The 22,854-nt window shown below is 63.5% G+C and overlaps 1 protein-coding gene across 2 annotated transcripts; it reads left to right on the forward strand.

Moving 5' to 3' along the window:
• The first annotated feature begins 7,384 nt into the window (after positions 1 to 7,384).
• KIAA1522 (KIAA1522 ortholog) lies at positions 7,385 to 22,724 on the forward strand. Of its 2 annotated transcripts, none has more exons than XM_058040059.1 (7): positions 7,385 to 7,479; positions 16,298 to 16,453; positions 17,048 to 17,103; positions 18,158 to 18,275; positions 18,615 to 18,731; positions 18,819 to 21,677; positions 21,897 to 22,724. In XM_058040059.1, exons 1-7 carry the CDS (start codon positions 7,392 to 7,394, stop codon positions 21,917 to 21,919), a joined length of 3,417 nt encoding a protein of 1,138 aa, XP_057896042.1. In that variant the 5' UTR covers positions 7,385 to 7,391; the 3' UTR covers positions 21,920 to 22,724. The 2 variants fall into 2 exon arrangements, with proteins under 2 accessions (XP_057896042.1, XP_057896043.1); XM_058040060.1 differs by lacking the exon at positions 7,385 to 7,479 and adding an exon at positions 14,802 to 15,031.
• The last annotated feature ends 130 nt before the right edge of the window (positions 22,725 to 22,854 follow it).

Raw genomic sequence — 22,854 nt, forward strand, 5'->3', positions numbered from 1 at the left:
GGCTGATCCATCAGATGCTGCTGGTGGTTCCTTCCCAGCTCTCCGTGTGTGGATGCCGCTGCCACAGCCCAGCACTGAAACCTGAGCAGAAAAAACGAGATGTGCCGGAGCATGTGATGTTCCTCTTCACGGCAGAAACGCCCCCAGCAGCCCTGCCAGCCCTTTTTTTCCATTTTTTTTTTCCCCTTTCCCTGAAGTTGTACCGCTCACCAGCTAATCCTCAAAATGCCAAGTCACGGCCTGTCAGGGTCACAGCTCGGGGACCTCGCTGTGGCAGCCAGGGCTGTGTCACTGCACTGTCACCCTGCTGTCCCAGCAGATGCACCCAGGAGAGCTGTGCTGAGTGCCCACAGCCCGTGCTGGTGATGGAGGGCTTGTTCAGTGCCCCAGCCTGGGGGACTTTTCCCCTCTGTCTGTGCTTTTGGGAGGGGAGGTGCCCCAAATTCCCTCACATCTTCCCTGGTGTGGCGGGAGATTCAGCGCGGATGTGCAGTGGTTGTGGCTTGCCCGTGTGACTGAATCAGACTCCCTGTGTGGTTCCAGCATGGAGAGCATGCCAGGAACCCCTCCCTGCTCCAGCACCTCCAGCTCTGCTCCAGCACATGCCAGGGTTACCAGCATCCATCCTTCCCTGGCATCCATCCATCATCCATCCATCCATCCATCCATCCATCCATCCATCCATCCATCATCCATCCATCCATCTATCCATCCATCCATCCATCCATCCATCCATCATCCATCCATCCATCCATCCATCATCCATCCATCATTCATCCATCCATCATCCATCCATCCATCCTCCATCCATCCATCCATCCATCCATCATCCATCCATCATTCATCCATCCATCCATCCATCCATCCATCCATCCATCCATCCATCATCCATCCATCCATCCTCCATCCATCCATCCATCCATCCATCCATCCATCCATCCATCCATCCATCATCCATCCATCCATCCTCCATCCATCCATCCATCCATCCATCATCCATCCATCATTCATCCATCCATCCATCCATCCATCCATCCATCCATCCATCATTCATCCATCCATCCATCCATCCATCCATCCTCCATCCATCCATCCATCCATCCATCCATCCATCCATCATCCATCCATCATTCATCCATCCATCCCTCCATCATCCATCCATCCATCCATCCATCCATCCATCCATCATCCATCCTCCATCCATCCATCCATCCATCCATCCATCCATCATCCATCCTCCATCCATCCATCATCCATCCTCCATCCATCCATCCATCCATCCATCATCCATCCTCCATCCATCCATCCATCCATCCATCCTCCATCCATCCATCCATCATCCATCCATCATTCATCCATCCATCCATCCATCCATCCATCCATCCATCCATCCATCCATCCATCCATCATCCATCCATCCATCATCCATCCATCATCCATCCATCCATCATCCATCCATCCATCCATCCATCCATCCATCCATCATCCATCCATCATCCATCCATCCATCCATCCATCCATCCATCCATCCATCCATCATCCATCCATCATCCATCCATCCATCATCCATCCATCCATCCATCCATCCATCCATCCATCCATCATCCATCCATCCATCCATCCATCCATCCATCCATCCATCCATCCATCCATCATCCATCCATCCATCCATCCATCCATCCATCCATCCATCCATCCATCCATCCATCATCCATCCATCCATCCATCCATCCATCATCCATCCATCCATCATCCATCCATCCCCAGGATGGGGACAGCGTTTCCCCGTGGGATGGGGCTCAGGATGCCTCAGGAGGATCCCTGGAGGATCCTCAAGGTGCTGGGCAGGGCTGTGGGGAGGAAGGAAGGAGTGTTAGCCCTGGGTGTTTTCTGGGGGGCGGCGCTGGTATCACCAGCCGAGCCTTCCTGCAGCAGGACTGGCTGGGGATTGTTCCAAACATCAGCTGGGAGCTGTGGGATGGCGAGAGGAGAGAGTTGTGGTGAGCTCTGAGTGCCCTCAGTGTTCTCAGTGTCTGTGTGGTGCTGGGGATGCTGGATCAGGCCCGTGATCCATCACCCTGCCCTTCCCCAGGTGGGTTTAGCCATGGATTTGGGGCGGGGCATGTCTGACCATCCTGGGGAGGGGGACCAGGATGGCACCAAGGGATGGGAGAGAGAATTCAGAATTCATCCCAGGGCGCGTGGCTCATCCTGAGCATCCCCCCGCTGTGCTGTGGGTGCTGGTGAGGCCGGCATTGCTCAGCACTGGCACCAGGCAGAGGGAGGATGATGAGAGCATTTCCACTTTGGATCAATCCCGTGGCTCCCTGGCTATCAGCAACCCCATCTCTGGCCGCCCAAACAGCTGAGCTGCGAGGAAAAGCTCCCTAACCCCCCTCCATCAGCCGCCTTTGGGGGACACCAGCAGCTCTGGGATGGGGGGATGGCTCCATCCCAGCTGGAATTGCATCCCCTGGGTGCTGGATGGATCCACCACAGCTGGAATTGCATCCCCTGCATGCTGGATGGATCCATCACAGCTGGAATTGTATCCTCTGGATGCTGTGCCTGTTTGGTGGATGGGCCCTGCTCCATCCCAGTTGGAATTGCATCCCCTGGATGCTGGATGGATCCGTCCCAGCTGGAATTGCAGCCTCTGGATGCTGTGCCTGGCTTGTCTGGATGGCCCTGCTCCATGCCAGGCTCCATCCCAGCTGGAATTGCAGCCTCTGGATGCTGTGCCTGGTTTGGTGGATGGGCCTTGCTCCATCCCAGCTGGAATTGCATCCCCTGGATCCTGGATGGATCCATCCCAGCTGGAATTGCATCCCCTGGGTGCTGGATGGATCCATCCCAGCTGGAATTGCATCCCCTGGGTGCTGGATGGATCCATCCCAGCTGGAATTGCATCCCCTGGGTGCTGTGCCCTGTTTGGTGGATGGGCCCTGCTCCATGCCAGGCTCCATCCCAGCTGGAATTGCATCCCCTGGGTGCTGTGCCCTGTTTGTCTGGATGGCCCTGCTGGCTGCAGGTGCTGTCCCAGCCTGCCCAGCCCTGTTCATTTCCACAATAACCTTTGGAAGCAGAGCAGTGATTGAGCTCTGGGGTGGGAGCTGAGCAGCTGGGCAGTGCCAAGGGTCAAACGGAGCAGGGATTTGGGGTGCCCGGCTGCTGGCACTGCCTGGGCTGCATTTCGGGGTGCAGAGGTGAGAAAAGAGCTCTGGGATGAAGGATGAGCTTTTAGTCTGTTTTTTTTTTTTGGCTGCTGCTTTATCCAGCTTTCACAACATTCCTCTTAATTCCTTGATGAAGTAAAGGAATCGATGTTCCAGAAATATTAAATTAGGGTTGGCTTTTTTTTTTTTTTCCTTTTTTTTTTTTTTTTTTTTTTTTTTTTTTTTTTTCTCTTTTTGATGCCAGCTTAGTCCAGCAGCAATGATTTCCTGCTCTGGGGTGGGGGATAAAATGTGCTGTTAAAAATAAAAGCTTTCAAGGCTCACAGCTGCTTTGTAGCAGCAGCAAGTGCTTGTTGGGGCTGGGGATTTGCCATGTGCAGGGTGAGCAGAGGGCGGAGGGGCTGGGCTGTGCTGGGGATCGTGCTCAGCTCCTCCATGGAAAAGGTTTTGAAGCACTGGGAGGCGTTCAAGGAGCAGCTGGACGTGGCACTCGGTGCTCTGGGCTGGCTGACAAGGTGGGGTTTGATCACAGGTTGGCTTTGATGGTCTTGGAGGGGTTTTCCAACCTTTATAACGCTGTGATTCTGTGCTGATGGCATTTGATGCCACGGGGCGCACGTGAGCCCTCGGGGAAATGTGGGGCTGAGCTGTGGGATCTCCCTGGACCGTGATTTCCTCCATCCTCTGCTGCCACGCAGGGTTTGGTGCAAACACAGCTGAGCCCAGAGGAGAGAGGAGAGGGGTTGCTGTGTGTGTGTGTGTGTGGGAATGAGTTTGTTGGTCTGCCAGAGGCACAGAGTGACACTTGAGCAAATGTGAGCAGCAGGAATCCCCCGGCCGGCCTGGCCTGGCACGGGGGAACAAAGAGAGGTGTGTCTGCAAGCACAGCCATTCCACCTGGAGACAACTGGGAGGATTTCTCCCCAGAACAACGTTCCCTGAGATCCGATAAAGCGATTTCTGCGGGGTCGGGTTTCCCCCGTGCCAGGGAGCTCTGGTTTCATAAGACAATATCATCATTGACTGCAGCCCCGGCAGCGATGGGAACAGAACCCGCTGCAAGGTGAAGAGCTGGGCAAGGATGAAGTGAAAAACCATTTCCCTGCCAAGCAGGAGCCAGAGCCTCGGGCTGGGCGTGCTGAGCGTGGATAAAATCCACCTGACCCTCCAGCTCTGGGGGCTGGAGCTGCTCCTGTCATCAGCAGAGCCGGCCTGGACTCCGGCTGGAGCAGGAAATCATTTGAAACCCTTCTGGTTATGTATTTCTGTTAATGATTGGGGATCTCAAGTGGGGTTTTGGTGTTACCTTTGCCTCGCTGAGCTTTACTTCCCCGTGAAGGGAACAAGGGCTGAATTCCTTTCTCCTTCAGGCAGCTCAGTGTTCGCTGGGAGATGAGGGTCAGGTTTAGAAAACTCCAGAAGGAGTGGGTGAAACAGCAGGAGGGATGGACAGAACACCAGGAGGGATGGACAGAACACCAGGAGGGATGGACAGAACACCAGCAGGGACAGATCTGCCCCCTGTGGCAGCACACAGGGGTCCCCATGCCTGCGCTGGCCCCTCTGACCCAGGGAATGTGTGACTTTGTGGAGATCAGATGTGCTCGGGGCAGTCACGCTGTGCTGGGCAGATCTGTATCTCAGGAACAGCTTCTCTGCTGCCCCAAGCTCTTATCAGAGCTCTCTCAGGGAGTCAAACCAGGGATTTCTGGCCTGGAGAAGGGATTCTGCCTGGAATCTCTGGCCCCTCAGCTCCCCATGGGAGGCTGAGGGTGCTTCCCTTCCCCTCCCCATTGAGGTTCTAACACAGAGCAGGGAATTGGGGTGCTCAGCTGTCCCCTGAGCCACATTCCTGCTCACAGCAACATCAGCTCTGGCATGCAGGATGAGGACAATCCTGCCCTCAGTTTTCAGGGGGGTTTGTGCCCTGAATCAGCAGTGGGGTCTGTGGGGATGCTGAACCCCCCCAATGCTGCTCCAAACCCCCCAAAATCGGGCAGAGACTGAACCACGAGGCCCAGGAGCAGCTGCAGCTCCTCGTGGCTGTGTTAGCCCATCTCAGAGAAGCCACGGGGTATTTTTGGCACCCGTGGGGTGCCCGGGGCTGGCTCCCAATCTCAGCTGTGCCCGGGGGCGGCGACGCCTCGGTGGCCGCGTTGGTTCCCTGAGCGAGTGCTGAGAGGGAGGGAAGGAGGGGAGGAGGGAAGGAGGGGAGGTGTCTGTTTTGGGAGTGGAGGGGGAAGTGTCTCCCTGGATCTGGGGCAGCTCCAGCCTCCCTGCTTCTCCCAGGGACAGAAAAGCAGGAGCTGCATTGGGAGATTTGCTCTGGGTGGCTGCAGAGGAGCCCCCTGAGGAGGGGTCTGAGTGGCAATGGTGGGTCCGAGTTTTGGGTTGGAAATCCCAGGGGATGCTGAGAGGTGCTGGGCAGTGAGAGGAAGCCTCATCCCAGCCCAGAGAGGTCCCTGGCTGAGCAGAGGTGAAATCCTGTCCCCCAGTCCCTGGGCACACATCAGCCACTCTGATCTCCTCGTGTGCCCGTGGCCTGGTTTGATCCCCGCTGCCCCAAGGTGGAAGGGCTGTGCTGTGAACAGGAGTGCAAAACAGGGAACATTTCCCCACTGGATGCCCTCATCTCCCACAGCAATGGGGCAGCAAACCCACGGGGGCAGTCCCTGCCCAGCTGAGCGTGCCCTGGGCACCCGACCGAGCTGCTGAGGAGCTGACCCATCAATATTTCCATTGCTGAGGAGACTGAAGTCCAAAGATTAATTCGGTGCCGATCACCTCGGGAGGTCAGGACAAAGCTGCTGGTTGATCTTTAATTTTTTTCCTTCCTTCCTTCCACCACCTCCCCGGTTCTGTGCCTTTCCCACAAAAACCCTCCTTCCTATTTATCCCAGCCTTTGATGAATCACCTAAGGAACATAAACATTGCCAGCAGGAATTGCCCACCACTGCCTGCCTGGCTGACCCCTCCCTGCCCTCGCAGCGTTTAATGTTCTCATTAAAAACCAGGAGGGGAAAGTGGCCTTGGGGAAGGGGCCGTGGAGGGGCTTGGACGGGTGGTGTGGGCAGATTTTGGAGCGGCGATTCCCGGGGGTTTTCTGCCAGCAATTCCCAGGGTTTTCTGCCAGCAATTCCCGGGGTTTTGGGGCAGCAATTCCCGGGGTTTTGGGGCAGTGATTCCCGGGGTTTTGGGGCAGTGATTCCCGGGGTTTTGGGGCAGCAATTCCCGGGGTTTTGGGGCAGTGATTCCCGGGGTTTTGGGGCAACAATTCCCGGGGTTTTGGGGCAGCAGTTCACGGGGTTTTTGGGGCAGCAATTCCCGGGGTTTTGGGGCAGCGATTCCCGGGGTTTTTCTGCCAGCAATTCCCGGGGTTTTGGGGCAGCAATTCCCGGGGTTTTTCTGCCAGCAATTCCCGGGGTTTTGGGGCAGCAATTCCCGTGGCCTTTGGAGCAGCAATTCCCGGAGTTTTGGGGCAGCAATTCCCGGGGTTTTGGGGCAGCAATTCCTGGGGTTTTGGAGCAGCGATTCCCGGGGTTTTTCTGCCAGCCCTGGAGCAGGGAGAGGCTGAGGTGCACGGGGGAGGGCAGGAAGGTGCCGGCAGTGTGAGCAAGGTGCTCGTGACTCTCCCCAGAGCCAGGAGGGGCCGTGCGGAGGGTGCCGGGGGTTGCCACCCACGCCAGGCTGGCATGTGGGTGCTCGCCCCGGCTTTGGGCAGCGGCACGACCCAGCCCGTGGCCTCGGGCGCTTTGCTCCGATAGCCTTGATAGCAACCCTGTCCTAACCCTGGCCGGGCTGGGGGGGTCTCCCCATCCCCGAAACCCACCGGGGGAGTGCTGTGGCAGCTGGAGCTGGGGACAGCCGGAGCGGCGGCGAACTCCAGGGAGGCGAAACCCCCGCGCTGCTCGGGGCTGTTTGGCCACCGGGGCGTCTCCCCGAGCCCGCTCAGCCTCCCTGCACCACCCCGGCATCCCCGGCGCGGGGATGGGGCTGGGAGGGTGCCGCGATCCGCCGGCTGATCCCGGCACGCCCCTCCTCTCTGCCCGCACCATTGGCTCCGGCTCGGCCGCCTGCGAGCGAGCGCTCGGCTCTGCCGGGGCCGCGATGGGAGCCACGGGCGGCCCCGGCTGTCCCGGCACGGCTCGGCTCGGCCCGGCCATGTAGCACCGCCGTGCCCTCCACCCGGCCGCGGTGGAGGCGGCAGCGGCCTCATGGGCAACGCGCACCGCAAGAGGAGCCCGGCGGGCACCAAGGCTGGCACCTCCTGGCCCTTCGGCCGCGCCGGGAAAGCCAGGGCAGGTAGGGGACACCTGGGGACACCTGGGGACACCTGGGGACACCTGGGGACACCTGGGGACGCCTGGGGTTCCTGCTCTCGGAGCTGGAAGGGATCGCGCTGGGAGAGTGGGAAAGTTCTCCTGTTGGGCTGGGATGGCCAGGAGCAGAGGGTGAGGGGAGCTTTGGCTGCGTCCCCCCGGTGTTGGGGGGCAGGATCGGCCCCCGTGTCCTCCCGGTGTTGGGGGGGCAGGATCGGCCCCCGAGCCCGGAGCGGGGCTGGGGGAGCGCCCATGGCTGTGCCCGGAGCGGCCGCGCTATCGGGACGGGATCAGCTGCATTAGGGAGCGATTTGTTTTCCAAGTGGGATCCCGATCAGAGACTGATTTGTTTTCCGAGCAGGATCCCGATTTCACTGATTTGTTTTCCGAGCAGGATCCCACCGCTGCCTTCCTCCCACTCCCACCCCGTGCCTCAGTTTCTCTCTCTGTGCCGCGGAAATCTGGGAGCGCTCGCAGGGGCTGCTCCCCCCTCTCTCTGTGCGTCCGTCTGTCTGTCCCTCTGTCTGTCTGTCCACACACATTGCCCCGCTGCTTTATGCTCCGTCTCCGCGGATGCTGGGCAGCCCCGCAGGAAGCCGGGGTTGGGATCTTTTGAGATCTTTCCTGCAGGGAAAGGGTCCCACGCCAGGCTGGACCCACTCGCGGATCAGGGAAACCCGTGGGTGCCCATCAGGGCAGGGTGTGCCAGCAGGGAAGGTCTCACAGTGACCTGATCGAGGGAAGCTCTCTCACACTGACATCGCCCCCATCCCGGGCTTGCTGACTCTCCCATGGTGTCATTAAACTGTCCCCGTGTCCCCAGCCCTGCCCGAGGCAAGGAGGAGCCCTGGGAGATGCGTGGGCAGGATGATGGGGCAGGACAGCAGCACCCAGGGGTAACTGGGGGGTTTTCCCCACCAGCCCTGTGGGATCCTTGGCCCTGCTGTCCCTCCTGCCCTGTGTCCCTTCACAGGCAGCAGCCAGGTGTGGGTAAACAGGGCCTGGAGTCAGCTCTGCACAGACCAGGGGACAAAACCATGGGAGCAAAACCATCCCAGAGGTGGGGCCTGGCATGGGGAGACCCCGCAGGTGCGCAGGGAGAGGGAGCAGGAATGTGCTGGCTGAGAAACCCGCTCAGTGCTGGGGGAAACTGAGGCAGGAGGTGGCATGGGACAGCATCCCCTTCAGTGCGGGCTCTCCTCATCCTCGCCGGGGTGGCTGCAGGCTCCTCTGGCCGCGCTCTCCGTGCAGGAAGGGCTGGAGCCGCCATCCCCGGCACATCCTCACCCTCTCCCCGTGCCTGACCTCCATCTCCTCCCCATCCCTGCCAGCCTTGGCTGTCCCTCGTCCGTCCCCAACCAGGACCGCGCCTGCCCTCCCCAGGAAAGCCCCTGGGGTGCCCCGGAGCGGGCGGGATGTGGCACCGGCACACCGGGGCAGGCAAGGGCTGCCTCTGGGGCCGAGGGCCGTGGGGTGGAAGGTGCTGAGAAAACATGGGGCGAGTTGTGTTTGTTCTCTGCCCCGGCTCCATGGCAACGGCGCGGCGGCCACAAAGCCAAAGAATTTGCATTGTGTCGCTTCAGCGTTTCGGAGGGATCACCGGCTGGGGGCTGGGTGTGCCGGCGCTGCCGCCGCCCTCTCCCCCTGCACCGCCCCGGGTCCCTCTGGGTTTTGGGCCCGGGGACACTTGCATGTGGTGGGTGGCAGGACCAGCGTCCCCAGTTCCTGCCTCTTTGGTGACTGGGAATTAATTTGGCCCTGCCGTGCCCGGTGCTGATGGTTTTGTGTTGCGCCATGTGTGCAGAGGGGTGGGTGCTGAGGGTGCCACCCAAGCCTTTGGGTGCTGAGGGGACAGAGCAGGGTCCCCAGGGGCAGGGTGGGCACTGGGGTGGTTCTGTCGCTGAGCTCGCCCAAACTCTGCCCACCGGTGCCAAACCCGCGCACCCCGTGCCCACCTCCCCGTGCCAGAGCGGGGCCTGGCTCGCTCCGGGGGCATCCCCAGCCTCTCGCCCGTGCCGGGGAAGGTCCTTGAGCCCCAGGGAGAGCGAAGCCTCTTATCGCCTCCTTATCGGGACTCCCCGGCGGGCCCTGCTGAGTCAGGGCGCAGGAACGTGGCTGCGGGCCAGGCTGCGCCCCGCGGAGTCAGCTCTGGCTGTGGGGTCACCCCGCACCCGCCTGCCCTGGCGGCTCACAGGGAAAAACACCCTGGAACTGTTTGATTTGGAAGGGACCTTGGAGCTCATCGCGTTCCATTCTACGGGCAGGGACACCTTCCACTACCCCAGGCTGCACCAACACTTCCAGGGATGGGGTGTCCGCGTTCCTCAGGGGCTCCTGTGGCTGTGAACGCGCCCAGCAGCAGCCGTGGAGCCCCTGGGCACTGCCGGCTCCTGCGGGGCAGCTCCGGTGTGGGCTGAGGAGCTCTGAGCTCTGTCCGTGCCAGCTCTGAGCTCTGTCCGTGCCAGCTCTGAGCTCTGTCCGTGCCAGCGCCACGCTGGGCCGGCTCCGCAACCCCCGGGGGGCGGATGGGAGCGGGACCCGGTCCCGGCGGGGGCACAAACCCGAGATTTACACAGGAGCTTCCTCCGGGCAGCATCCTGCTGTGCCCGGGGCACCGAGCCCTTCCCGGTGCTACCCTGGACACCGAGCCCTTCCCGGTGGTGTCCGGGACACCGAGCCCTTCCCGGTGGTGTTGGGGACGCCGAGCCCTTCCCGGTGGTGTTGGGGACACCGAGCCCTTCCCGGTGCTGCCCGGGCAGGCATCTCGGCTCTGACATGCCGTGCCGTGCCGTGCCGTGCCGCCTTGGCACGGATGGGACCTGCCCTGCGCCTCTGGGTATCCCCCACCCCGTTCGGTGGCAGCTCCTCTCCGTGTCCGTCCCCACGGGAGGGAGGATCGGCACCTCCGCAGCTTTCCCTGGAAAAGCCCCGCGGGCTTGGGAGCTGCTGCTTGCAAGGACGGGGGATCCGTGCATGGAAAAAACCTGCAACGTCTTGTCCTTAATCCGTCTGCCGGGCCGGCTCCTGCGGGGAGCCAGGTGCCTGCTGCGACAGGCAGCGCCTCTGCCGTGGCAGGAGCGCCCGGTGCCCTGCAAAGAACGCGGGGACAGCCGGTAAGGCTGGAGACACCGAGGGAAGGACATCGGGAGCGATAAAGCTCTGGGGAATGGAAGGAGGAGGTGTTGGTGGCCCAGCCCGGTCGCAGTGCCACCGGTGTCACCCCGTGTGTGTCTCCCTCTCCCTCCCTGCGCTCCCCAGCTGGGATGTTCCCGCCCGGATCCGGCTCCTGGCTGTTATTTACCTTCAAACCTGTTCGGTGGCTTCTGCAGGGCGTGGGGACGTGGTGGGATGGAGGCCGTGCGGGGAGGAGGCACAGCCGGGCACTGCGGTGGTCCCGCCGTGTCCCCCTCTGCTCTGCCACCCACATCTGGGATAACTCGGGGAGCAGGGGACCCTCCGTGTCCCCTCGGGGCTGGCTGTGGGACAGCAGCGAGCTCAGGGCCCCTTGCACAGCCCTGAGTGCTCCTGGTGGCTGGAGGCGACTGGAGCCGCGCTCTGCTCCAAGCGGGATTTCACCCCGCTCCAGCTCCTTCTCCAGGGCCTGCTGCCTCACCGAGGCGAGAGCAGGCGGCTTTCTGCGCTGAGATTTAGGGGAAGAAAAATAAACAATCCAAGTTTGTTTTCCCGGTTGAAATTAATTTTAGTTCAGGCTCTGCGTGGGATCGTGTTTGGGAGCAGGGCCGGCAGCGGGGATGGGGCGGTGTTTGTTTGCTTGCTGGAGATGTTTTCCTGGCTGGAGCAGCCCCCAGGTGTGGCCCAGGGCAGGCTGGCAGCAGGGGCTGCGTGGCCAATATTATTGTGCTCTTACTGTCAATATTATTGTGCTCTCACCCTGCCTGCAGTGCTCTGGCTCCCCCGGGGTGTTCAGGGCGTGGATGCTGCGCTGACACACGGATTTAGGGAGTGGGTTCGTCGCCTTTAGGGGCTCCCAGACACCCTAAAGGATTCGAGGTTGCAAAGGGAGCAGAGGGACAGGATGCTGGAGCGGAGTGGCTGGATAAGATCCCTTCCAAATGAGAATATTCTGTGACACTGGAGCACAGCCCTGTCAGGGTCCTGCCAGCTCCACGGGGCTCTCAGGAACGGGGTCCCTGGTGCCCCCCATTGATGCTGTCAAGCACAGCAGTGCCCAGGCCTGGATGGTGCTGGGAGGGACCCCCAGAGAGGTGGGAGAGCATCAACCCCGTGAACCAGGGGGGCTTCTGGCTGCTCTGGCTGCCGAGAGCAGGACACAGACCCCCTTGGGGACCCCGCAGCCCCTTCCCGCCCGCCCGGGGCTCCCCCCCTCCCCATTTTTGGGTGGTGAGTCAGTCGGTGGCGGTGGAGGGGCGGGCAGGAGCCGCCGCAGGACCCGCAGCAGGCAAGTCGGGGCAGTGCCGAGCAGGCACGATGGATGTTTGCAGCCAGCCCGGCCAAACCTGCCGCTCGCAGGAGGCGCGGGCTGCCGAGCAGGGGGACGCGAGGTGGGATTTTCTCTGCTGGCTCTCTCCAGGTGAAGAGCAGCAGAGAGAGAGAGCTGGGCCAGCTCTGAGATGTGTTTGCACTGAGATGTGTTTGCAGCATCGGGCTGAGCTCCTGTGGGGTCTCAGCCCTTGTGGAGCCCCCTCTGGCACCCCCAGCCCGTCTCAGGCAGGGTGTTCGGTGTTCCCTGTCCCTTCCCGTGCCTTGCTCCGGGGATGCTCTGCCCCCTCAGCAGCAGGTACCAGCCCCAAGCCCATCCTTGAGGAGTGCCGGCCTCCTTATCTGGCAGAGCCCCGCTGCCACGTGTGGCCCAGGCACGTGTGTCAGCCCAGCCCGGAGGGCACGGGGAGATCCGGGATGCACCGCGAGGAATGCGCAGGGGCCGGGACACCGGCTGCAAACCGGGCGTGTTGCTACCGGCAGCGGCTGCAGCTGCGGCGGCTTCCCCGGCCCACCGGGACCCCCGTCCCTCCTGGATTCATTCCCCAGCCCACCGGGTCCCCTCTCCCTCCTGGATTCCCCAGCCCACCGGGGGGACCCCTCTCCCTCCTGGATTCATTCCCCAGCCCACCGGGACCCCCGTCCCTCCTGGATTCCCCGGCCCACCGGGACCCCTCTCCCTCCTGGACTCATTCCCCAGCCCACCGGGACCCCTGTCCCTCCTGGATTCCCCGGCCCACCGGGGGGATCCCTCTCCCTCCTGGATTCATTCCCCAGCCCACCGGGTCCCCTCTCCCTCCTGGATTCCCCAGCCCACCGGGGGGATCCCTGTCCCTCCTGGATTCATTCCCCAGCCCACCGGGGGGATCCCTGTCCCTCCTGGGTGCCCCCCGTTTCCAGCAGTTTCACCCTGTGTTGACAGAGCCGGGGTGAGGCCGGCCATCCGGGTGAGGATGATGAGGTAGCGAAGGTCACAGGGAGTGGGAGGAGTGGAGCTGCCACGAGGCTCCTCCGTGCCCTGGCTCAGCCCTGGATTTTCTTCTGGGAGGTCGCAGCTCCTCCTCAGGGGTGTCACACTGGAGAGGGACACATCTCCATCAGCGAGGGATGTTCTCCGGGTCCTGTGTGGGCAATGGGCCACAGGCAGGGCCAGGCTGGCTGCCAGCACCTGGAACGTCCTCACAGCCCTGGAAGCAGCTTCCACCTGGGCTGAAGCTCAGCTCTGCCTGGGCCCTGCCCCAGCAGCTCAGGAGGGGCTGTTTCCCTTTACTGGGGGGCTCCTGGTGCCATGGAGGGGGGTCTGTGCAGTCCCTGGTGCCATGGATGGGGTCTCTGCAGTCCCTGGTGCCATGGTTGGGGTCTGTGCAGTCCCTGGTGCCATGGTTGGGGTCTGTGCAGTCCCTGGTGCCATGGATGGGGTCTGTGCAGTCCATGGTGCCATGGATGGGGGTCTGTGCAGTCCCTGGTGCCATGGATGGGGTCTGTGCAGTCCCTGGTGCCATGGAGGGGGGTCTGTGCAGTCCCTGGTGCCATGGAGGGGGGTTTGTTGCAGTCCCTGGTGCCATGGAGGGGGGTCTGTGCAGTCCCATCCCTATGGGCAGAGCTGGAAGGCTGCACCCTGACCCATGGAGCCAGGAGCAGTATCCCTGCCAGCTGCCACCACCCGTGGCCCTTGCTGGGCTCAGGCTGCCCAGAGCAGAGGGCAGGGCTCAGCTCAGCACGTGGCTGCTGCTTTGTGCATCCTCAGCCCTTTAATTATGTCCCTTTGCCACTTGTGCTGTGAAAAGGGCTGGGGAGCCTGTGCCCACGCCCACCAGCACCTTCTGGGGGGTGAGTGGGCAGCAGGGCCCATCCTGGAGCAGGTGCTGGCTCGGGCACAGCCAGGGAGCTGCTGCTGTTGGGATTCCAGGGAAGAAATCCTCCCTGAGCCCAGAGCTGCCTGGCTGGGGACACAGAGATGTCCTTCACAAGGTCACACTGTCCCTTGGGCTGCACGGGCACTGCTGGGACCCTGCGCTGGGTGAGCCCACCCTGAATTGTGCTGGAACAAACCCGTGGGGGGCTGCAGGGCAGGGGCGGAGGGTTTGGCACAAGGACACGGCTGCCTGCTGGGTGAGCACTGGGTGCTGTTCACTTTTTGGGGTAAAATGCCTGGAAATGGGGGGAATGGAGATCCCCACTGCCCTCCATGGTGGGGACAGTGACTGGCAGTGCCACTGTGTGACCGCCTGGCATTTCTGCCCCTGCTTTCGCCTGCCTCCGCAGCAGCACTGGAGCTACTGGTTAGACTGGTCCCAGGGCTGGTTTTCCCCCAGCCCTTGTGACCGTGACGTGGCCGTGTCCCCAAGGACAAACAGCCCTGGCCCTGTCCTGTGCTCCCTGCCCGGAACGGGGCTCTCCTGGCAGGGTCCTGGGGCACACTGGGGACAGGCTGGCGTGGGGAATGTCACCCTGCTGCCTGTGCTGTGTCACAGCCCATGTACAAACCCTCCCAGTTCCTCCCAGCTGTGGAAGGGAAGGACTGGTTTGCGGCGCTGCTGTGCCCAGCAGGGTCCTGGGGAGTCCCAGGGGTCCAGGAGGGAGGAGCAGGGGAAATGCTGGCCCCGAGCCTGGAAGAACAGATCCCTGTGGTCTGTGCCGTGCGTGGGAGGAGGCGGGAGGGCCGGGGGCCAGAGGAGGGGCCCCCTCTTCCCTTCTCCGAGGGAGCGGTGGGCGCAGCTGGGGCTGTCCCCTCCTGCCGGGGCTGTCCCCTCCTGCCGGGCACTGTCCCCTCCCGCCACCGCGCAGCCGTCCCCGGCTCAGGCTGCTCCCTGCTCTCGAGCAGCTGCGCCGGAGCGTCTTCGCCTGGCCGAGCATCCTCCCGCCCGTGCGGATGAGGACGGAGGGAGGGAGCCGGGGCCCGCCGGCATCCGCCCCGCCGGCACGCACCGGGTGAGAGCGGCACAACGGGCTGGGCATCCTCGGGGGGCGGCGGAGCCCCCCAATCCCCGGGGACCGGACCCTCTGCCCGGCCACCATGGTGGTTTTCATGGGCAGGAACCTCTCCTCGCTGCTGGCTTTCTTCAAGAAGAAGGGTGAGTGAGCAGCGGGCAGGGAGGGAGCGGAGCCCTGTCCTTACACAACCCCGGCCCACCCCGCAGCGGGCAGGGGGGCTGTGCCACCCCCGGGGGAGGGCAGGGAAGGTCACCCGGCCCTGGAGTTACCGGGGTGGATAAATCACTGCGCTGCTCTCCCCAGCACATCTGGGGGGTGTCCGGCTGCCGGAACTGGGGGAGAAAAGCGGGTTAGGGCCGTGATGCTGGGGGGGCTGGGGGTGTCTGGTGCGGCCTGCAGGGATTTGACAGCGGCATGGGGGATCGGGGGGGCAGCACCCGCCGGGCCGTGCCCCGGTGCCGGCGGAGGCAGAGGCCGGCATGGCGGCAGGGCGGGAGGCTCCATTGTTCCGGGCCTGCTCCTTTGTGTGCGGGAGACCCAGCACGGCTGCCTCGCTGCCTGGCCCCTGGGGGTGCAGGGGCACGGGGGGATGAGGGGCGGTGGGTGCTGCTGGCAGTGTGAGCAGCAGGTGCCCCCGCGGTGCCAGCCTCGATGGTTTCCTGCGCTCGCCCTTCCCTTCTTCAAGATTGTTTTTGTTTGCAGGGAGAGTTTGAGGCTTCGCTCGGGCGTGGAGCGGGCAGGGCTGTGCCCACAGTGCTGCAGTGCCAGGGCTGGGTGATGCCAGGGTAGCCCCTGGGTGCTGTGGTGGCTGTGGGGAAGGGGCTGCGAGGCTGGGAGTGCAGGTTCCGTGCTGCCCCAGGCGTGGCTGATGTGGTGCTGAGCACCCAGCAGGGATTTGGGTGCTCTGGGATCTCTGCCGCTGGATGTGCCTCAGTTTCCCTCTTCTGTGCCGTTCCCAGCCTGCCGGGGCATGGGGGGAGTCTCTGCTCTTGGGGTGATGAGCGAGGCCTGGGAATGACGCAATGCTCTGGAGGGAAATTCATCCTCATCCTCGTTCCCTCCACATTTAATCCCCTCCCGTGCTGCCCCTTCCCTGCTCAGCTGCCCCCAGCCCCACACAATTCAGGGCTGAACAACGAGGTCCTGTCACCTCGTTAGCTCCTCATGAAGGCGCTGGGGAAGGAGGGAGGTCCCACATCCCAGGGAGAAAAGCAGCAGAGACATCCTGACTCCGGAATATCGACCGGCATGGGATGGGATTTCTCTCGGTGTTCCAGCGCCCTGTTTGGAGCTGAGCAGGATAACATCACCCCGGGCTGGCTGTCACCCCCTGGCGCTGTCCCCTGCGGGTTGGGTGGCAGCGTGGCCGTGTCCCCGCGGCCCAGCTGACCCCGCTGTCCCCGCAGGTGCTGCCAAGGGCGAGGGTGAGAAGCGGCTGAGCGTGCAGTACACGGCGGGCCAGGAATGTCCCGACAACGTCTTCTTCCCCAGCACGCGGCCCCCGCACCTGGAGGAGCTGCACAACCAGGCCCAGCAGGGGCTCAAGTCCCTGCAGCACCAGGGTAGGTGTCCCCAGCCCCAGGGTGGCCTTGGGGACACGGTGGAAGGGCTGTCCCCAGCCCCAGGGTGGCCTTGGGGACACGGTGGAAGAAGGGCTGTCCCCAGCCCCAGGGTGGCCTTGGGGACACGGTGGAAGGGCTGTCCCCAGCTCCTGGCTGGCCTTGGGGACACGGTGGAAGGGCTGTCCCCAGCCCCAGGGTGGCCTTGGGGACACGGTGGAAGGGCTGTCCCCAGCTCCTGGCTGGCCTTGGGGACACGGTGGAAGGGCTGTCCCCAGCCCCAGGGTGGCCTTGAGGACACGGTGGAAGGGCTGTCCCCAGCCCCAGGGTGGCCTTGGGGACACGGTGGAAGGGCTGTCCCCAGCCCCAGGGTGGCCCTGGGGACACGGTGGAAGGGCTGTCCCCAGCCCCAGGGTGGCCTTGGGGACACGGTGGAAGGGCTGTCCCCAGCTCCTGGCTGGCCGGGCGCTGTGGGCGGCGCACGGGGCTGAGCAGAGTCCAGCGCTGGTGCTGGGCAGTGCAGGGGGCACTGCCAGCTCGGCAGCTGCTTCCTCTGGATCTCCTGGAGGGTTTTTACCTTCTGTCTTCCCTCCGCAGAGAAGCAGAAACAGACCAAAAGTGCCTGGGACCACGGGGACACCAGCAGCCTCCAGGTGAGCCTTGCCAAGTGGTGTTTTTGGGGTGAGGGGACACAGGGGGGCTCTTCTGTCCTCTCTGGGTGATGTTGGGGACAGACAGACAACCAGCCAAGGTGGCAGGACCATGTCCAGGGGGGTTGTGGGGCTGGAACTGGCTGTGTGTGCCTTGGTGTTGTCCCCTTTGCCCCATGACGAGTTGTTTTTCCCATCCTCAGCCTTGGCACGTCCTGCTCTGCCCTGTGGGGTCCCCCTGTGCCTGCATCCCCCTGTCCCTTCCCCACTGGTGTCCCCTGGGAGCCCTGACTGAGCAGGGGTGACTGGTGGCATATGGGGACTGTTGGCCATGCCCAGCCTGGTGCCTGTGTCCCTCCCTGGCTGCTGACGAGGGGAAACTCCCCCTCCTTTGGCTGAGCTTTGGCAATCCCTGGGCTCTGACCCCGCTGCCAGCGCCTCACCCTGTTTGTGTTTGCTCAAGCTGCTGCCTCTGGTTGGCTCTCAGCCCCTTTAACCCCTTGGAAGTGGGGGACTGGGAACCCCAGGATGGGCAGAGCCACGGGGGCAGTGAAGTTAACTTCAAGTTAACTCTGAAGTGTCTCATCCCAACCTCTGCCTGTCCCAGTGGGACAGGGGAAGGGATGGGGACACTGGGCCATGTCCTGCACGGGGCTGTGTCCAGGGGATCCTGCCTGTCCCTGCCCCACACCCCTCTCCCAGCCATGGCAGCCCTCCAGCCCTGCAGTTTGGGGCACAGCCAGGCTGGGAGCACCCACGGAGTCATTTTGGGCTTGGCACGGGGGCAGCTCCTTCAGGGGCTCCTTGCACAGCCCAGCCCCGTCTCTCCTGCCCTCGGGGGGGCTGCAGAGCCATGAGGGGTCCCAGGGGCTGCTCCCAGCCCTGCTCCTGGTGGGAGGACTCTGGATGCCGGCGTGGCTGACTCAGCCTTTGGCCCTCGGAAGAGCTTTTGTCTCACGGCACAGTCAGTTCGCGGCAGGGAAGGGGCCTGGCCGGGGCTGGGGCAGCTCTGTCCCCTCAGCCTGGGCTCTGCTGAGCCCTCTGTGTCCCCCCACAGTCCTGTGCGTCCTCGGAGGATGACAGCCTGTCCTTCCGGAGCCGGGCAGCCTCCTGTGCCACGGACAGCACCTCAGAGGATGCGCTCTCCATCCGCTCCGAGATGATCCAGCGCAAAGGTACCGGGCTGGGCTGGGCAGTGGGGCTGCCAGGGGGGCTGGGGAGCAGGGCAGGGAGCTGGGCTCTGCCCAAGAGCCAGCACAAGGATTTGGGGACCCTTGGGAGAGAGGAGAGCAGCTCTGGCTGAGTCAGAGCGTTGGGGCTGGGCGAGGGGGATGGACAGACAGACAGACAGACAGTGTCTCCTCCCTGCTCAGACTGCTCGGTTGGTGCCTGTTCCACTGCCTGAGTCTGGCTTATCCCAGAGCACCTCTGGCAGTGGGAAGTGTTGGGGACACTGGGGACATCCAGACCAAGGCTCCCCACTCACCTGCTGGACCCTCTCACACCTCTTGCAGGTTCCACCTTCCGACCACACGACTCCTTTCCCAAATCCTCAGACAGGGCTGGCAAGAAGAGGAAGGAGAGGAGGACGACAGTGCTGGGCATCCCCCAGCACGTCCATAAGGAGCTGGGTAAGCTTTGGGGGAGCAAGGGGGGATTCTTAGGATCTGTTTGCCTTCCCTTGGCATCACACTGAGCTCATCTCTCCCTGCTCCCAGGTCTCAGGAACAGCCATGGAGCTAAGGGACATCCTGAGGCGGATGGAAGAGGGCCAGCAGGCCGTGGGGACGGCCAGGCAGTGCAGCCCATGCTGAACGGGGGGCAGGTGTCGGGTGATGCCATCCGCATCCCCACCATCGATGGGAACCTGCAGCCCCTGCCCGCAGTCGGTGGTGCCCGCGTCTGCCTGGGAGTGCTGGAGGAGGCAGATGCAGCCCTGCAGAAGCACATCAACAAGGTTTACTACGACGACAGCTTGCTAGGGAGGAAGACAGCGGCCAAACTGTCACCCATGATGAGGCCGAAGTCGCTGGCCGTGCCGGGCATGACCACCTACGCCAACCCCCCGGAGATGCTGGTGGGCCCCGTCATGTCCATCTCGCCCCAGGGCACCTACATGTCCAAGATCATCCCCAACGCCATCCTGCCGCCCATGGTGGACGTGGTGGCCCTGACGAGCAGCAGCGTGCGGACGCTGAGCCGCTGCAGCCTCGTGTCGTCCAGCCCGGCCTCGGTGCGCTCCCTGTCCCGCTTCTCGGAGCGTGGCCCCCGCAGCCGCGAGCCCTCCTCCTCCAGCGACAACTGGAGCCACTCGCAGTCCACGGAGACCATCGTGTCCAACAGCTCCACCATCTCCTCCCAGGGTGGCTGTGACCACCGGCAGCCCGAGGTGGGGCCGCATAGCGAGGTGGACACGGCAGCTCGCTCCGACACCGACCAAATCAGCATCTACAGCTCCGCCAGCTTCGCCAGCTCCTGCTCCAAGCCCGCTGCCGGCCTCGCTCCTGCAGCCCCCGGGCTCCTGGGCGTGGGCAGCGGCCGTGCATCCCCTGCCTACAGCACGAGCAGCCAGGCGGAGGGCTCGGACACGGCCAGCCTGGCCAGCGAGCGCTCCTCCACCCGCAGCGTGTCCCTCAGGAAGATGAAGAAGCCCCCGGCCCCTCCCCGCAGGACCTACTCGCTGCACCAAAAAGCTGACGGGGAGCCCAAGGTGCTGGGGCTGCCCCCCAGGCCCGAGCGGCGGCCCCAGCGGGAGAGCAGCGCGCCCTGGTCCCCGCGGCCCGAGCCCTTCAGCCCCACGGGCGAGGATGAGGTGTTCTCCCCAGCGCTGAGCGAGACCAGCAGCCTCCGCTCCGAGAGCCTGGCGGGCGCCAGCTCCCCCGAGGCCCCTCGGGGCCGCCCCGGGGTGACGGTGGTGCTGAGGGAGCCCCAAGCTCAGGCCAAGTGGAGCTGCCCCGATGGCTCTGACCGCACCATGTCCCCCTCGAGCGGCTACTCCAGCCAGAGTGGGACACCAACACTGCCCACCAAGGGCTTGGGACCCCCAGCTGTGTCGCCGGGCAAGTCTCAGCCCCAGAAGCCGGACCGGGTCTGCTCCCTGCAGTCGCCTGCGCTCTCCGTGTCCTCCTCCCTCACCTCCATCTCCTCCTCGGCCTCGGACCCGACCCCTCCTGAGGTGCTGACCGCTCGCTCAGACCGGTTCATCATCCCGCCGCACCCCAAGGTTCCTGCTCCCTTCTCCCCGCCACCCACCAAGTCCCAGCGGCCCCCGGCCCCCGCCGGCTCTCTGCAGCCCTCACAAACCTCCCCAGCGCTCAGCACTGCCAGCCAGGAGACCTCGGCCAAGCCCAGCGGCAAATCCCCACCGCCATCGCCGCCGCCTGCCTACCACCCGCCTCCCCCGCCGGCCAAGAAGGTGGAGGGGAGCCCCCAGAGCAGCAGTGAACCCTCCACCGACACCGCCTGGCCCCCGCCACCACCGCCGACCCCCGAGGAGCACGACCTGTCCATGGCAGACTTCCCCCCTCCGGATGAATCCTATCTCTGCAGCCTGCCCGATGCCACCTCGGCCCCGGCGGGCGGGCAGACGGCGACACCGAGCCCGGGGGCTGCATCTTCACCATCTCAACAGCCAGAGCCACCCACCGGGGCTCCACAGCCTCCACACCCCGCCGAGCCCCTTCCCACGGCCCCCGTGCCCCCGCCACCGCCGCCGCCTCTCCCGCCGCCCTCGGCTCCGGCCCTGCCGCCCCAAATCAGCCTTAAGAAGGCGGCCAACGGCCCCCGGGCGGAGGCCAAGAAGGAGCCGGTGTCGCGGAGCAAGAGCGGCCCGGCGGCCAAGGAGGACGCCAGCCTGCCCATCGTCACCCCGTCGCTGCTGCAGATGGTGCGGCTGCGCTCCGTCAGCGTGGAGCCCGCGGCCGGGGCTGGAGCCGGGGCTGGAGCCGGGGCTGGAGCCGGGCCCGAGGAGCGCCCGGCCCCTCAGAAGCCCGTCCGGCGCTCCCTGTCCAACCAGCAGCCGCCCCCCGCCCAAGACGCGGTGCCTTCCAAGCAGCTCCTCCACGCCGTGCACCTCAAGGCCGCCGCCTTGGCCTCCGCAGAGGCCGCGGAGAAGCCGCCGGGAAGCCGAGCGGCCCAGCCCGGCCCTGAGGGGCCCGCCGGGGATGGGCAGCTGTCCCCCCGGAGCAAATCGCCGGCCTCCACCGCCAGCTTCATCTTCGCCAAGAGCTCCAAGAAGCTGGTGATCGAGACGGCCTCGTCCCCCGAGGCACAGGCTGATCTGAAGCGGAACTTGGTGGCCGAGCTGATGAATTTCTCGGGGCAGCGCTCGGCAGCCCCGGCCGCTGCCGCCCCGCAAACCCAGAGGAAACCCGGCAAGATCCCCCCTCCAGTAGCCAAGAAGCCTTCGCTGGGCTCGGGGCCGGCTCCTTCCCCGAAGGCACCGGGGGCAGAAGCGTTGGGCTCCCCGGTGCTGGACGGGGATGCCAAGGTGGAGGAGAGCAGGACTAAGAGCGAGCTGGAGGGGACGGAGGGCAGGAACGGCGCGGAGCCGCCGGCTCAGAGCCTCCCTGCACAAGGTACGTGGGGTGGGAGCCACGGGGTGATGCTGCTGGAGGTTCAGCCTCGCTGCTGAGCATCCTGAGCATGCTGTGCATTCCCAAGGGATGAATTCCCAGCACGGCTCTTGGGGCTGTGTTCCAGCTGGGAGGCGCTGGGACAGCAGGGACGGAGGCTGGTAGGGCTGTGGGAAGCTGGGATTTCAGGTGGCTGATGGGTTCTTTCCTCCTGCTTTGCAGACAGACGGGGAGAGACGGCCTGAAGGATGACACTGCAGGACTGGAGCCCCCATGGACAGGAATCCAAATCTCTCAGGGACCTGGGCAGGTCAACGGACGAGTGTGGAACTGGCAACTAACTTAATACAGGAAGCAAACAGCCTTAGCCTCCACGGCCTTGATGATATTTATGCAAAAATGGTGTTGGTTTCACTTTCCTAAGTACTACAGCTTTATTTTGCTTTTTTTTTAACTGGACTCGAGGCCCGTGCCCAGAGCCAGCACCTCCTCCCTGCCAAGCTGATGCTCGGTGTGGGTGTGTGGAGCTGAGCAGCCAACACCCAGAGGAGTTTGGGGGCCAAAGACACCGGAGCTGGGGCCCAAGATGCCGGAGCTGGAGCCACTGCTGCTGGCCAGGCAGGCCCACGAGGAATGGAAGCACTTTGGACAAAGAATGGGAAGGCTTTGGCCACGACAGCACCTGGGGAGATGAAAACAGGAACAGGAGGGGATGGAGGTGCTGGTGGGGAGGGATCAGGGCTTTGGCTCTTGATGGAAAGGCCAGAGGGGCTTGTGGTCAGCACTGGTTCTGGCCACTCACCACTGCCCAGCAGGAGGAAGGGCCTGGCTGCCCCTCGAGCTGGCCCTGGGCTCTGGGGTAGAGCCTTGATTCTGTTTCTGTAAACTCGGGTCACATTTTGATTTCTTTGATTGTAAAAAAAAAAAAACAAACAAAAACCAAACAAAACAACAGACCCAACCAAACCAAACTAAACCAAACCAAAAGCAACTGACCCTCTGCCGCCAAGTAGCTGCTCAGAGCTCTGTACCTGGCTGGTAAAAATGATGACAGAAGCTTGCTGCCTCCTGTTCTTCCTGGTTTATAGTTGCAGGTCCCTCCTGGTGCTGCTGAGCTCCAGGGACACCCTTGGGCTGGTTCCCAGCACCACTGCCCAATAAAACTCTGGAGCAGGGCTGG

Source organism: Melospiza georgiana, chromosome 24 (assembly GCF_028018845.1).
Source record: "Melospiza georgiana isolate bMelGeo1 chromosome 24, bMelGeo1.pri, whole genome shotgun sequence".
In the NCBI taxonomy this organism is placed as follows: Eukaryota; Metazoa; Chordata; class Aves; order Passeriformes; family Passerellidae; genus Melospiza; species Melospiza georgiana.